The 14,800-nt window shown below is 47.6% G+C and overlaps 1 protein-coding gene across 8 annotated transcripts in view; it reads left to right on the top strand.

The window, feature by feature from the left end:
- meis2a (Meis homeobox 2a) overlaps positions 1–14,800 on the top strand; it is a 64,522-nt gene that overhangs the window by 24,966 nt on the left and 24,756 nt on the right. For 4 of the 8 annotated variants that reach the window (XM_085931364.1, XM_085931365.1, XM_085931359.1 and 1 more), the window contains exon 8: positions 2,633–2,778. In XM_085931364.1, coding sequence (XP_085787490.1) covers positions 2,633–2,778 — 146 coding nt within the window. Of the gene's footprint in view, positions 1–2,614; positions 2,779–14,800 lie in introns of all 8 variants that reach the window. The other 4 variants (XM_085931363.1, XM_085931358.1, XM_085931360.1 and 1 more) reach the window with 2 other exon arrangements.

The following is a 14,800-nucleotide window of genomic DNA, read 5'->3' as shown; positions in this document are numbered from 1 at the left end:
AGCTCCCCGAGGCCTTTTGGCTGCCTCCTAATCGCCAACCCCCATCTGTGTCACATGGCCAGATGATGGGACGCTTCCCCCTACTCTTCCCCCCTTCCACACTTTTTCCCCTCCCTCCACTCCTCTGCCTACTTTTTTTTTTTTCCCAGTGTGCGCATCCGCACAGGTTAGAATGGTAGAGTTGCCAGGGAACAGTCAGAAGCCATTAGCGTTTGGGACAATTTGCCCTGCAGCGTTCCTTCTTCGGCTCCTAAGAAAGGAGGTGGGGGTGGATGCAAAGCACCGGCTCTCCTTTAGATGTAATGAGCCTGTGCAAGTTGCCTCTTCTTTATTCTTCTACTCCCTCTCGTGCTTTGTCTTTTTCACTTTTTTTCTTCCATCGCGCCTTCTGGACATAGCCTCGGGTTTTTGTTTAGTTCGAATAAACACATGGACGTTGAAGACCTCTGTGTATCCCACTGGGCATCTTCAACACACAAGCATGTGTGGAGATTTCCTGAATGAGGTTGACAAATAACAAAATTGAAATGAAAAATATACAAAAAAAGTTTGGGAAACTTCAATTTTCATTCTATTTTTTTTTTTTTTTAATTGTGCTTGAAGAAAAAAAAAACACGCTTCCCAAGTCAAGTATTTAGCAGAATGCCACATGTCTGGTTAGTCCACATTGAGGAGGAGCTGAAAGCGTCGGCGTCTGGTTTCACCCTGGCAGGCGGCGACGGTGGGGAGGCACCGAGCATGCTGGGTAAATGAAGTGACAGGTCGCTGGGTAAATACGCCCGGGTCGCCCCCGTGCGACGGCGGCGCTTTCGCTGGCGGAGGCTATCGCGTTGCAGTGAAAATGGAAACGTCAATAAAATGAATCTGCCGGCCCTTTTTGGCCAACGTGTGCCTCCCGCCGCGTGAGGCCTTGACCGCTCCCAGCGGGAGAGGGATTTACTTGCAAAAAGCAACACGCACACACACAAACAAACAAAAGTGTGTTGCGACATTATTCAAGAGGCAGTGTGTTTAAAATTCACAGCGTCGTGTTGTTGACTTCCGTGTGGAGTCGCCTTTCTCAGGAAGCCCCCCCCCCACCTTCGCAGTCAGAGTGCAGTTTATTGTTTTAGGCTTTCCTGAACAAGGATTCGTACTTAACGTGGGATTTACGGCGCTGGGCCGACTAATGAATGTCCGTTGTACAACGACAACACCCCATATGTCCCTCAGAGGGGCTGTTGCTTCTTTGACTTCACACGCCGAGTGCTAAGTCGGCACTTCTCTGTTTCCCCCCTTTTTTGGTGTGGCTCGGCACTAATGATGTGGAAGGAAAACAAGGACAGAAAGGCCTGAAAGAGGAAAGAGGGGGGGAGCGGTTAGAATTCCGATCCCTCCGCCGTTGTCCTTGTATTCGTCATTTATTTTGCATTTTGATTCTATCCCTTTTTTCTAAGGTTATTAGTTCAAATATTTATGCAAGATTAGCGCTCATATAGGTGCCCGTGATTGACGCGGCTCTAAAACCGGGCCGACACGCCGGTTTCGAATTTGGAGAATGTCGGGGTCCTTCACCGCCTTGGCGGAGGAGTTTTTCAGATACATAATTTAGATGCCCTCAAGGAAGGCTTTCAAGGCATCTGTGCCCGGGGGCAAGAAAAATAACCACCAGTGTTAAAAGTAAATCATTTTTTGCTAATGCACAATTAATGTGGGGAAGAAGAAATGAGGGTGCAGGGATGGAAACTTTTTGGTTTAAAAGAGAAATCGGCTTTTCCTCTTGGAATCAGACATTCTAGTCGACGGTAATGCAAGCGTACGCTAGCTAGCTATGCTAATCGCGAGTGGTGGTGGGGGCGGGGCTAAAGTACTGTGTCTCTCCTTAATACTCTATGTACCAAACTAATATTTAATATTTTTTTTCTCCAAAAATATTGTGTAGTACTTTATATGAACATTAAACCACTTTTTAAAATGATCCACCACTATTGCACAATTTAGCACAAGTGGTCAAATGTTTCAGCATACTTGCAAATTTTCCGTCATTTCATCATCATTGTAAAACTGACTTTATAAAAGTTCGCTTCTTCCAATTTCTTGTCCTGTTAGTTCTTAACTCGGTTTTGATTGGAAAATTATATTTTGGTTGTCTCATTTACGCTGCCCGAAATAAAAAAGCGATTAACTATAGGGGCTCAGATTTTATCTGCGTACACGTCTGCCATGCTCGATGTCAAGCCTGCAAATGTAATTGAATTAATGACTCGTACAGTATGTCAAAGCTCCTCGGTTATTTCGCCTCCCCCCCTCCCCTACTGTAGATCTGGTGTCCAACCATAACACTCCAGCTCTTAACCCCCCGGCCTCTTGTACATGCTTTGGGGTATAGAACAACAGTGCTAGGTCTCAATGTAAACCCCTCACTCAACATGGGCCTTTGTCTAAGACCATCTAAATCCCCCCCCCTCCCTCCCTCCCTCCCTCCCTTCACCACCCGCCTTCATATCTTCAATTCATAAGAGCGTAAAATTCACTGTGTTGGACTCTTAGGTATCAGCTGTGGTATTTGTCAGTTTATCCATCCTTCACGAGACGCGCTCTGGTATGCCCGTGCGGCATTTTATGTCTCATGCAGGCTTTATTTTCCGCCCAGGAGATGGTTTAGACAACAGCGTGGCATCGCCGGGCACGGGCGACGACGACGACCCGGATAAGGATAAGAAGCGACAGAAAAAACGTGGCATTTTCCCCAAGGTGGCCACCAACATCATGAGGGCGTGGCTCTTTCAGCATCTCACGGTGAGTTTTTTTTTTATTGTTATTTTGATGATTTGGCAAATGCAGCTGTCACACAGTTGTCACTGTGAGAGAGAGCGAGCGAGGGCTCACCTGTCAGCCACCTGTCACAGAGGAGCACTGTGACCGGGTCAATCTAATCACTTTGGATTGTTTATCTTGCTCAGCGCACTCCCGGCAACAATGGGGCGGGCGAGCAAGCGCGGGACAGTTAATCCAATGTTGGGATGCGCCATGTTTGTTGGGCGACATTGGGTAGGCAGGAGCAGTTACTTCCTGTCTACTGTTACTGAACGCTGACTGCTTGACTTGTAGGGAGCATCCAAAAATGTGTTTTTCCTACCCATGATCTGTTCCAGGGTCAAACTTTCATGATCATAAAATTTTGGGGGGGGACAATGTTTGTTATGGTGCTTTTCAGTCATATTCATTCTTTATTAAACAACAAAAGTAAATCCACCCTCATAGTTTAAAGTGTAAACATAAATATTAAATTAAAAAAAAAGAAATAAAAAAATTAAAAGTAAAAACTTTAAATAAATAAATGGATAAAAAAATGATTTGGCCAGTGTCGAAATTTTGCCTTGTCTAAAAGAGGCACTGCCATGTGTCAGTCTATTTTATTCGTAAGCACAGAGGGGAGGTCGACCCCCCCCCCCAAACACACACACTTGTACCCTCGCTGATGTCAGTACATTATCAGAACATCAGGCCGTATTGATTTTGCCACATGGCTCAGGTTTCAGCAGCAGCATGTGACACACAAGCTGGACACGGTGGTAAAAGCCCGTCAACTTTATCCTGATCTTCAACCAAAGCCGCCCCCCCCAGTCCAGTCCACCAAAACGTAATGAGTGACCAGCAAATATGGCCTAATTGAAAGAGCCTTAAATCCATTCCATATTGGTCAGGGGATAATCAGGAGTGCTTTAATCACTTTTATCTATTCAGGAGCAGTCAAGCTGCAACTGCAAAGCCCCCCCCCCCACCCCAAGGCAGGCCCGCTTATTGCTTATTATTCTCATCATTATCAAAATGACTTCAGCAGCTGTTCAGAACTCGCTTCCCCGACTGCACGGAAATGTGAGCGTCCGTCCAGTTGATGGCGTTTATTTGCGAGAACTAAAGTGACTTGTGGCTTTAACTCGCAGTTTACTGTCATAAAACATTTGATTTCATTGTGTCGTCATGGGAACAAGACCCGATGTAAATTGGTCCACATCGGAATGGAGCTTTTGGAGTCTTTAGGAAAGAACTCAATGAACAGTTGTGCTTCATTCAGAGTGTTTTAAGCACCCCCCCTCCCTTCCCCTGTTTTTTTTTTTTCACAACTTGTCGATATTCTCTCCAACCTTTATTTGTTTCCTTTGTGTAAAGCGCGGGCTCGTCTTGTACAAATAATAATCCCTCCCTTTTAACCTGCCTTTATTTCTTCGCCGAGGAAGAGGACTAATTGAATTATCCCCCTTCTCTCCTCTCACCATCCAATTCTCCCACCCATCAACTCTCACACACACACACACACACACACACACACACACACACACACACACACACACACACACACACACACACACACACACACACACACACACACACACACACACACTCGCAATGTTCCGTCCGCCTTTCTTTTAATTTGTTAAGCAAATGTATTTGCCGTTGCTGGATGCATTTGGAGGGACTTTGGCTTGTGAATGGCCCATAGTGGCATTCTGTCACGGGCGCATTCATTAAGCGAAGGCCTGAGGAGTGAAAAGGAGCCGCCCCGCTCCTCCCGTGAGCCGCGGGGGTCTCCCTACATATGTTCTCAACATCCAGCCATTGTCACGTTTGTCTCAAAGGCTCCAAAAGGACAGGGCAGCTACCCCCCCCCCCCCCCCCCCAAAACACACACACACAGTTGCTATTCTTAGTTTAGCTTTAGAATTATTTTTTGGACTATTTATTTGTCCAGTCCAAAATGACATTTTCTTTTTTTCATGAATTATAATTGTTGCTGTTTGTGTTCGTCACATTTGCCAGCGCTCTGATGTCAGTTTTTTTATTACGCTGTGCATGGCTATTTTGCCTCCACACCACATGGCGGAAACTCAAGCCAAGTCGGGGGTTTACTGTTCCTAACAGAACTTAAAAGCTTGCCGCTCGGTGTCAGCCGCCTCACAAGATCCGAACCCGTTGCCTCATAACCCGGCCAAAGCTGGCAACCTCAAACGCGGAGTTGGCAAAGGGCCGCACGGGCGGGCAGCTCAGCTGCTGTTAGCCGGGTCCGCTCACTCCCTCCCACTCTTTAATACCCCACTTCCCTCCTTCCCTCCCGCCCGTCCGTCCCCATGAGGTTCTGGATGTCTTCCAGCCACATTAGAGGAAGGGAAATCCCAGACTGTTGGTATAAGCTTTTCAATACTACAGGGAGATTATGTTATCAGGAAGGTAAACTTCGCCGTTATACTACTGCTGCGCCCCCAATGCAACGATGATGATGCAGCAGTTATGTACCAGGATGATTTTTTTTTCTATCTTTTGATGACTTTGTCAATTAATTAGTTGTTAGAAGAGTTGCTGAATAAAGGTAGTGTTGCTTTCAAATGCCCGCTGGCTTTCCTTCCCCTTCACCCTCGGCGAGACCCCGCCGGTCCTCCTTCACCCCTGTAAAGACGAAGGCCGGCCTCGTAATGAAAACAGGAAGCGGTCCGATGCACAGATAACACTTTGGTCTTGTCTTCTGGATTTTGCGTAAAGCTCATGAAACACTTATGAAAATAAATAGAGTGGTCGAAGAAGAGTAGGTAACCCCTCCGCCCGCGCTATCAAGTGTCTGAAGTTTTGTTGCCGGGTCACCCTTTGGCCTGGGTGTTTGGGGGAAATGCTGTTAAGCTGCTAAGCCAGGTGTATTGCTCCCTTGGGCTCCCTGAAGGGGAAGCGATACATCCCTTCGTCTTTTTTTTTTTTTTTTTAAAGTGCCTGCACTGTGGCGGAGAAGCACTGTCCATAGAGGGTTGCACTCTTGCTGTTACAGTGGACCATTTAAAGAGGGGGGGACTAAAAATAGGAAAATATTGAGTAAAGTGATTTGTATTCATCAATAATATTAAGAGAGTTTAATTTACTTTACAGATACTTTTAATAAAAAAAAGCACTTTTTTGTGCAGGTGTTCCCAGAGAATGATGCTCAATTTTTTTTTAAATTGAGTATTATTTAGTGTAAGAGAGTATACAGTACTTTGCTTGTGTCATGTGATTAACCCAAGTGAGGACACATCCCACTCTGCGAGGAGATGAGTGCATTGTGCTGCAAACATCATTAGATACACCAGTGACAATGCTTCTGCCCACTCCTCCTCCTCCCCTTCCCCATCCCCGGCCCAACGTAGAATTAGTCTCCATGACAACGGGGTGTCATCGCCAGGTCGAGCCCTCCTATGGGAGCTGCTCTCTCAACCGCCCTTTTATAGATGCACATAAAAGAGGCTGCCCGGGTCATTCACAAGACATGGGTGCAGGCCACGAATGTTTGTCCCCTTGTGATAACCAAGTGAACTTCACTTTGGTTGGTAGACTTGTGGCTCTAGAGAAGGGGGGGGGTCATCCAGGAAAAAAAAAATTGGAAAATACCCAAAAGTGAATTATCTGGCCTGGCGCCTGAGGAGGTACAAGCCAATTTCAGAGAGGGCAGAGCCCCCTTTAGCACCGCCAATGGCTCAGTTTAGATAATTAGATGCGTGGTGATAATTGCTTTTGACGCAATCACACTTTTGATCTGGCGCACCTTCTGCGGTTTGACTTCAACTCGTAAGCATCACTCCTCAGTTCCTTATATGCATGGCAGCAAGCCAGGAAAAAAGCTGGCTTGACCGCCAGTGCCAAAGCAACCATTGGGATTCCTACAGTACTGCTAGCTAACGGCTAACGAGCTAACATGGTTTTGATAATAAATCCACATTTGCAATTGACCTCAAACCCCAATTGGCAGCCAATGAGAGCCGCACGAGGTCCCCCGAGCCCATGTTGGCCACCCTTCTAATCCTTGTGTGCAGCACAAGCAGCGTTTAACTGGTCGGGACACATCTGCAAACACTTTGAATAGCTCTTCCTCTTTTAAAAAAAACAACAAAAAAAAGACTATCTGCTGTATTGGCTGCCGCTGTCCTCATGGTATGGTCTCTAGAAGTGAAGTATTTGACTTTTTCATGCCAGAGTTTTTCCACGCAAGACAAAAGAGAAACAGGGTTTTTTAGGGGCTTGAAGATGGCGCAAATGCAAGGGAGGGAGGCTCCTAAAGGTCACAAAGGTGGAGCCCTAGAGGAGGCCCACACACTAATCTGTCATGTGCTTGTTTGCCTCGAAGCCCAAAAGTCACCTCTCCGGTCACCCGTGGCAACCCGGGCAGCCCGTTTTGCTTCCAAACGCGCGACGAAAAGAAAAAAAAAAAGAAAGTCATCACGTTACTTTGGTGACAATAGCCACCATGCTTTGTGTGCATTTGTTTGCCAAACAGACATTAGGCGCAATTGGACAAGCCACTTTGATAAAGACGGTGTGGAGGAGGTGCCTTCGCTATTGTCTGCTAGCCGCCCAACGGACACCATCTGCTCTTACTAACCAACGCCAACCCTGTCATGTCATAACAAACTCGTACCATCGAAAAGTGAAACGGTGACGTCGCGTTTTCACAGGTTGTAGAATTATATTACAGGCCACATCAACTCTCGGGCGTCATGGTGAGCGCGGGCGAGGCTTAGCCGTCATTGTTCGCTCGCGCTTGTAATAAGCCTGAGTGTGTTTCAATCGCCGCCGTCGGACTTTTATACTTTGCCCCCTAATCCAGATCTGTTATAGTTGCCTGCAGTACATTTTTTTTCTCCTCCCTTCTAGATGAGCCCCATATGTTTTGTGTACGTGGAAATGCAAGGAAAGCTGCTGTAATCCTCCACCCCACCCCAGATCTCCCCCATTTACTGCCACCCCCCCCCCCCCCCCTCGGCCCTTCCCTCTCACTCGCTTTAGGTTAATTTTCACTCCTGCTGTTTGTAGCTTAATGAAGAAACAAAAATGAGCATTTTCACCACAACTAATTTACACCAGCGGGAAATCCCTCGTGGCATCTGCAAAGTACAAAATCTAACAACTGTGCGCCCCACTGAGAATAAAACCACGTTTTCCACCCAGCGGTCAAGTTTGGTTCACCACGATACGTGTCAAGAAGGGGTAACACGAGGATTTGGGGTTTTTTCGTTTCTGCGGAATTTACATGCTCCATAAAGGAAAGCTTGAAGCAAGTTTGGAACCCTCTGAGAATTAGTAGTGAAATATTCACGCTGAGTGGAATTAACGCTGCAAAATGGCAATGTAGTCATAACACAAGTCCAAAATGTGTTCTGCCTTGACTGAACGATGATGTCATCTGTAATTACTGACCATGTAAGGTAGCCTGTGATAGCGTACGTACCCCTGGTAGTGGGGGTGGGAGGGGGCGAGGCGGTCTTATTTAGATGGCGATGGCTGATTTTGGGGATGTGTTTTTCGCTTGTGTGAACTTTCAGGGCTCAAAGCGAAAATATGTAAGCCGATTTTGGTTTCGCATCCCGGAGTCGGTTTCCTCAAATTACCCCTTAACCTTCGGTGGGTGCCGCCCCGCAGGCGAGCCCCCCCCCCCCCTAAATCGGCAGTGGCGAGCGCTGCGGGCCTCAATTCCACTTTTGATATGCATCTCACACCCAGAGAAGAAGACCATGCATAGAAAGGAAGTGTAAGCGTGGAAGCAGGCTTAAAAAAAAAAAAAAAAAAACAGGGGAGGAAAAGAAAAAGGTTGAGGGATAGGGGAGGCGGTGAGTGCAAAATCAAAACCAGACCTCGTGTTTCACTGTTTGGTTTGTCATGGGACTCTGACTGCACCAAATCCCAAAACTGCCATTCCCTGTGATTTTTTTTTTTCTTCTTCCACCGCTTTTGTTTTGCCCCGACACTCGGTCCAGAGTCGAGCGCTGAGGATTCCTGCACAGTGGGGTCCTTATAACTGGGAGCCACGTCTCTTGTTCTCACCCCCCCCCCCCCACACACACACACACACTTGCTTACCTTTTCATTTCTTCCCCCAGTCTCCCATTGATATCCTCTCTCCTTGGTTGTCTGAGCGCTCCGATCCACTTTTATGATCCCAGTGGCTCATCAAAGACTGAGGCCGAGCAGGTCAATTTGTTGCTCCTTTACCCGCCAACCTCAGCGGACCTCGTCTGCACCGCCAACCATTTACCCAGAATGCCCCGCTGCTCACCAGCAGACTCCCATCCGTCTCTGTGTGAAAGTACACATAAAAAAAAAAACACATAGGTGACTAAATTGCCGGTTACGTCTCTTGATGTGCCAATTTTGCAGATCTCTTTGTGAAAGCGGCTGCGCCGATATTAGTATCACAGAAGGCAGCCCCGGAATGATAAAAAGCTGTGCCGCATGCTGACACAGAGAAAAAAAAAATCCAGTCGTTAGAAGCGGTGGAAAATCAAAAGGAAGAAAGAATCAAATATATAAATCCAAATGTAGGCCTTGGCTCCAGATGTGAATCCGTCTGACTATTGATCGCTGGTGCGGCGGATTCCTAAGGCTGCAGCGTCTGACACACAAAGGGTCCCGCTAAAGCTCAGCTTGTATAAGTATTTAGATGATAACGAGAGTATCACAACCCCCCCACCCCCGTACCGGGTCACAGCGACCTAATCCGGTTTTTAGGTGACCGGACTCGGAGGCCAGATCTTGTTACAGGACTCGCGGTTCACCCCCACCTGGAATGAACACGCGTGTTTTAGCCCACGCATACATGCACAAGCGTGGACGCACATCACAGTCGGGCCTGGCTTATCTGGGCCCGGCTGCCTCGGGTTTCATCTGCTTGGTTATCTCTGGACTGTACGACAATGCTTGGGTCAGCTTCATGTTAGGATGCGTTGATATGATCGCAGCGGCGAGCCGCTCTGGCGACCATGCGTCCCACCCTCATTGTGGGGGAATGCAGCTGCTGAACTTGAGGGGCGCTCAGGCCGGAATCGGAATGTCAGCCGTGTAGTACCATGCTGGCTGGACTTTTAGTTAATGAAACCCGAGGCAGACTCGGATGGTAGTCAATATTATACGTGACTACCGCTGACCATATTAAAGCGATTTTTATGGCCAGCTCATAAGTTTGACTTTTACAACTTTACAACATGCAACGCCTTTTGTCCTTTAAAGGCCACTGTATGCGGTGAGCCAAAGGGCCGACGACGCCAATATCTTGTGGCGAACTGGCGTACGCCTTTGACAGATACATTTTTGATACTGTGGTAAAGTCTTAATTTTTTTTTATTTCAGCAATCATAATTTGAACCTTTTGAGGTTTTTTGACATGCATTTTTTAGCGTTAGGGTTAGGGTCGTACTCAAATATTTTCAGGATTTAAAAATTGTCTCGCAATAATAATGGTAATAATAATAATGCATTATTATATATATTTTTTAGAATATGGGTGCAGACTTTTACCAAAAGGTTAATAACAATATGAGAGAGTCTTGCAGCCAAGCGTAAACAAAAACCCAAAAAGAAGACAGTGTTGTTGAAAATAATACTATATAATGCATTACATTCGCTTGAGCAGCCCTAAAACGGTTCTAAATCATCGTCGGGGATATGGACTGGAGTCCTATCATGTGTAACTCTTGTCTGGAAGAAGCCATTTTTCACCAGTGGGACGTCATCCATCACGATGGCCGAGCGCCGGCTCTTTCATTAAGTAGCCCATCCAGGCAGACAGATGTGTTGAGCAGACAGCCGTGTTTGCCTATGCAAGAACGCGTATGAACCCACAATCCTTTGGGGGAGATTAATAGGCCGCGAGCCTCTTTCCATTGATTATCTTCACGCTATCCCCTCCCACCCCCACTTCCCCCGCGCCAGATATTAAAAACTAATGACGCCTATTGAAAGCAGAGGGACGGCGAGCCTCTTCACGGATCATTTTTGGTTTATTCCGACCCAAACGGAGAGGGATCTCTTGGAGGCGTGGATTTAAGAAAACAAATGTGGCGCTGAAAAAAAGACAACGGGCGCACGGGGAGAAGCGACCAGACGGGGCAGATGTTAGCAATTGGGCAGCGTAGCAAAAGCATTCCGAGTGTTCAAACCTCCTAATTGCTATAATGGAGGTGGTAAGCGCTGACAGTAATGGAGTCGTGGGGATTCGTCCCCGGCAACCTGAATTAGGGGCCACATGGTAGATGCACTTTGGGATGGCCCCCGATCGGGCATGCAGAGTGACGTATTTCGAGAGGGGGCGTGGCTAGCAAAGAGTTAAAAGGATCCATGTGATGGCCTCACCTCTGCACCGGGCCTGGTGAAAGGCGGCAGGGTGCTGTCGGGGAAAATGACTTCCTGAGACATTACCATCAATCACCAGACAGGTCAGGCCCCCCGATCCTTCCATCAGGATGGAAAGTAGAAAGGGGGGCAGGAGGGGGGGGATTAGAGTTAGGGGGAAGACTGGGCTGAGGCTTGTCGAGGAAACAGCTATCAACAGTCTCTTTCTCTCACTGTCTTGACTGGTTTATGTCCTTCGCTACTTCTTGCATCTTGTCTGATTTTTTTTTCAAAATGGTCACGTGTCCCCCACCCCTCTCAAATATTCCGCACGCAAGAAGCAAATCTGAAACGGACGGAAGGAACTGGAGAGGAAGAAAGGGAGTTAAAGAATTGGGAGATGGTCGACAGCTGTCCGACACCCACAGATGGTCTTCCTCCGACCGTGTTTTTCTGTCCGTCTTTTTTTTTTTTTTTATAAATGAAGGATGGGATGAGGGGAGGTGCTTGGGTTACCTCAGCGAGCGGTTGTGTTACATTCCAGAGAAGGGACGGGGTAGATGGCGTGGGGAGGTGGTGGTGGAGGTGTGTGTGGGTGGGTGGGTGGTGGGGGTGGTTCAACGAGTTGTTGAAAAGAACACAGACGCTTGTCAACAGCCTCCCGAGCCGGGAAGCCATCATGCTCTCTCTTTGGGCCCGGAGGTCATTGACCCCCTTGTTGCACCCAGATAGAGAGAAACAAAAACAAAAAAATCACATTTTTTGTTTTGGTTTGTTTGCAAAAAAGCAGTTCCCTGTTCCCACCATATTCTCAAATCCAAATCATAACATTTGCTTCTTGCTCATGGGCCAAACCTCAAAGTTCAAAACGATATTGTTTGTAAATGCTCAAGACAAAACTAAATGCTGTCTCTCGATGGGCGATGTGGAGTCAAAGCAGAAGAGCGAGAAAAAGCGGCGGCCCCTCGGCGAAACGGCCCATTACATTCGAGCAGGGAAAGTTCATCAGCTTTATTAACGCTAAGGTGTATAAATGAAGTACGAATTACCCGACTTTTATGGAGTGGAGTGGTCTTATGATCTAATGTTTTAGTGAGTCGCCGTGAGCCTGAGGGGTGCGGGGCGGGGGGAGCAAAGCGTGCCGAGGTCCTCTGAGTCCATCCGGCGCGGCTGGACGCTTGCCCGATTGTCGCTAACACGCATAGCTGATCGGGTTAGCTCGTAGCGCGTGGGGGACGTTTGTCGCTCGCAGCCACAGTAGTAAAAAATTGCAGGGCTGAGAGAAAGGTTAGCTTCGCTGCTCTCTACCGTGCAACATTTAAGAACACACACACACACGCGCGTCCCGCTATCCTGAAAGAAGCGGTAAGCTGAGCTAGCTGATGGTCATCCTCCCGCGGGGCTGCTGGTTAGCTGCCAACTTCCTGCCTTGCTTTGTCAGTGGATAAAGCCCCTAACAAACGACGGGGCTGGAGCGAGGCAGGCGGGCTAGTCGGGTCAAAGGTGGCCCTTGCCCCCCCGCCCCCCCCTCGCCCCCCCTCCGGGCTGGATTGAGTTGAGAAGAAGAACCGAGGAACGCTCGGTTAGCTTTTCTTCTTCTTCCGCTGCACGTAGTCACGCTAAAAGAAAAAAGAAAGCTCCGCGGGGTTTTCGTCAGGTCGCCCTCGGCCGTGTTGAGCAATGACAGGAGATAGCGTCTTGACGAGATGAAAGGAGTACTGGGAAGATGTTTGAGGGCCCCAAGAAATCTGCAGCCGCAACAGGTTGGGGCAGGGTAACGCTTATTATAGGCTTGGCCGCTTTTGTTTTCATGCATGTCGCTTGGAAGCTCATCTTAAGTTGAACTGCTTTTCTGATTGGAAAACATTTTCAAGATGGCGATGACCCAAAACTTTTGCCCGGCACACAGTCAAGGAGGAAAGTCCGGCAAAGGAAAGCAAATCTTTCTTTTCCAGCTCGCTCGCTCGAGAGGGAGGCAAAATTTGACACGGCTGACTTGAGTGCATTTAGCATCATTAGCAAACAGGAAGTTTCCCCCGCAGCTGTTTGCTGCACGGAGGGGGGGGGGGGGGAGCAAATTGGAGGGGGGGGGGGGCGGTGGTGGGGGACAAATGTTACCCACCACCTTTTGATTTTTTTTCTGTGTGTGTGACCTGAACACACACAAAAAATGACATTACAAATGTCTTATGATATCTCTCAAATTGGTGTGACATTCCACAGTTGGCCCTCAGGCGTGTGTGTGTGTGTGTGTGTGTGTGTGTGTGTGTGTGGCGTTGAGGGGGGGGGTTCTTGTTTGTCCTCAGTAAGCGCTCCTGCTCTTGACGTGTCCCGAGGCTCGCCGTTCGAGCGCCGCGGCCTTTCACTGGAGAATGTGAACTCTTAAAGAGGCAGAAGAGTATCCCAATACTTCTGCTCATTAAGTTAATGCACAATGAAAGGGAGAGCCGTCAAGTGGAAACTCTCAGAAGCTTCTATTTGAGCAGCGAGCCTCCTCCTCCTCCTCTCCCCCTCCCCTCCTCATCCTCTTTTCTCCGTCTTTCTCTCACAAATGAATCTGTTTCAATTTCAACGGAAGATCAAGCCCACTTTACTGGCAATTGGCAAGTCAAACAAGGTGCACAATAGGGATTGGCCTTAAAAGGAGCTTGTGTGTGTTTTCATATGAAGTCCCCAACAAGATTGTCTCCTTCCAACGGATGAGCTATAATGTAACACGATGCCAAGGTGATTTCATTGTGTTCCCTTCGGAGCTGTTTAGAGAAATCACTGCAGTTTCCTTTCTTTTACAATGTGTGCGTACGTCATTAAACGGCTTGCGCTGTTTATTCAGAAGCTTAGTTAGCTAGCTGTTGCTCCCGATGACTTTATGACTGGCAACGGTGAGAAGAGATTTCAGCGTTGTTGTTGTTGTTTTTCAAAATTAACAGCGCAGTTGTTTTTTAAGAATAACCCTTTGGCTTAGTCACCACAACCAGTCTTTAACAGAAAAAAAAAAAGCTCTTGTAGTTTGCTGACATGGGGTGAGGCGGAAAGTCAGGAGAGCGTCGGGTGCCCCTGAGCGGGCAGTTATCACAACAAAGCCGAGCTGGGGCCGGTCGGCAAAAAAACGGGCCAAATTCCTGCCCTGTAGGACCCGGCTGGAAGCTCCGGCGGAAGCTTTGAACGACGGCTGGGAGGCTGGAGCCATGAGACGGGGCCAGACGGGTTAGCAAGAAAGCCATAGCTGCTGGGCCCTGAACAAGAAGAAGAACTGTAAGGGATGGATGGGGTCGTATTGCTGCGTCGTCATTAAAATAAGATCATCTCTGCAGCTGCCGGCTAGAAATGTGATCAAAATGGTGGCAAATTTTGAAAGATCACTGGTCACAAAATTCGGTGTGTGTGTGTGTGTGTGTGTGTGTGTGTGTGTGTGTGTGTGTGTGTGTGTGTGTGTGTGTATGTATATATATATATATATATATATATATATATATATATATATATATATATATATATATATATATATATATAATAAAAGTAATACTGCACACAAATGAGCAAGAGTTCAGCAGGATAATATTTTGCAGTTTATCACTACGCTAATCGAGTTATTGGCAGGACCGGCAAAAGCCCCGCCCGCGTATTTTTGCATGTGTTCATACAAATCGTAAACAAGCGCTTGTTTCTCCAAGTCTGCAGGTGCGTTGGGATTGCGTGG

This window comes from Syngnathus leptorhynchus, chromosome 15 (assembly GCF_054491065.1).
Source record: "Syngnathus leptorhynchus isolate UIUO chromosome 15, UIUO_Slep, whole genome shotgun sequence".
Taxonomy (NCBI): Eukaryota; Metazoa; Chordata; class Actinopteri; order Syngnathiformes; family Syngnathidae; genus Syngnathus; species Syngnathus leptorhynchus.
This window is presented reverse-complemented; position numbering and strand designations above follow the sequence as displayed.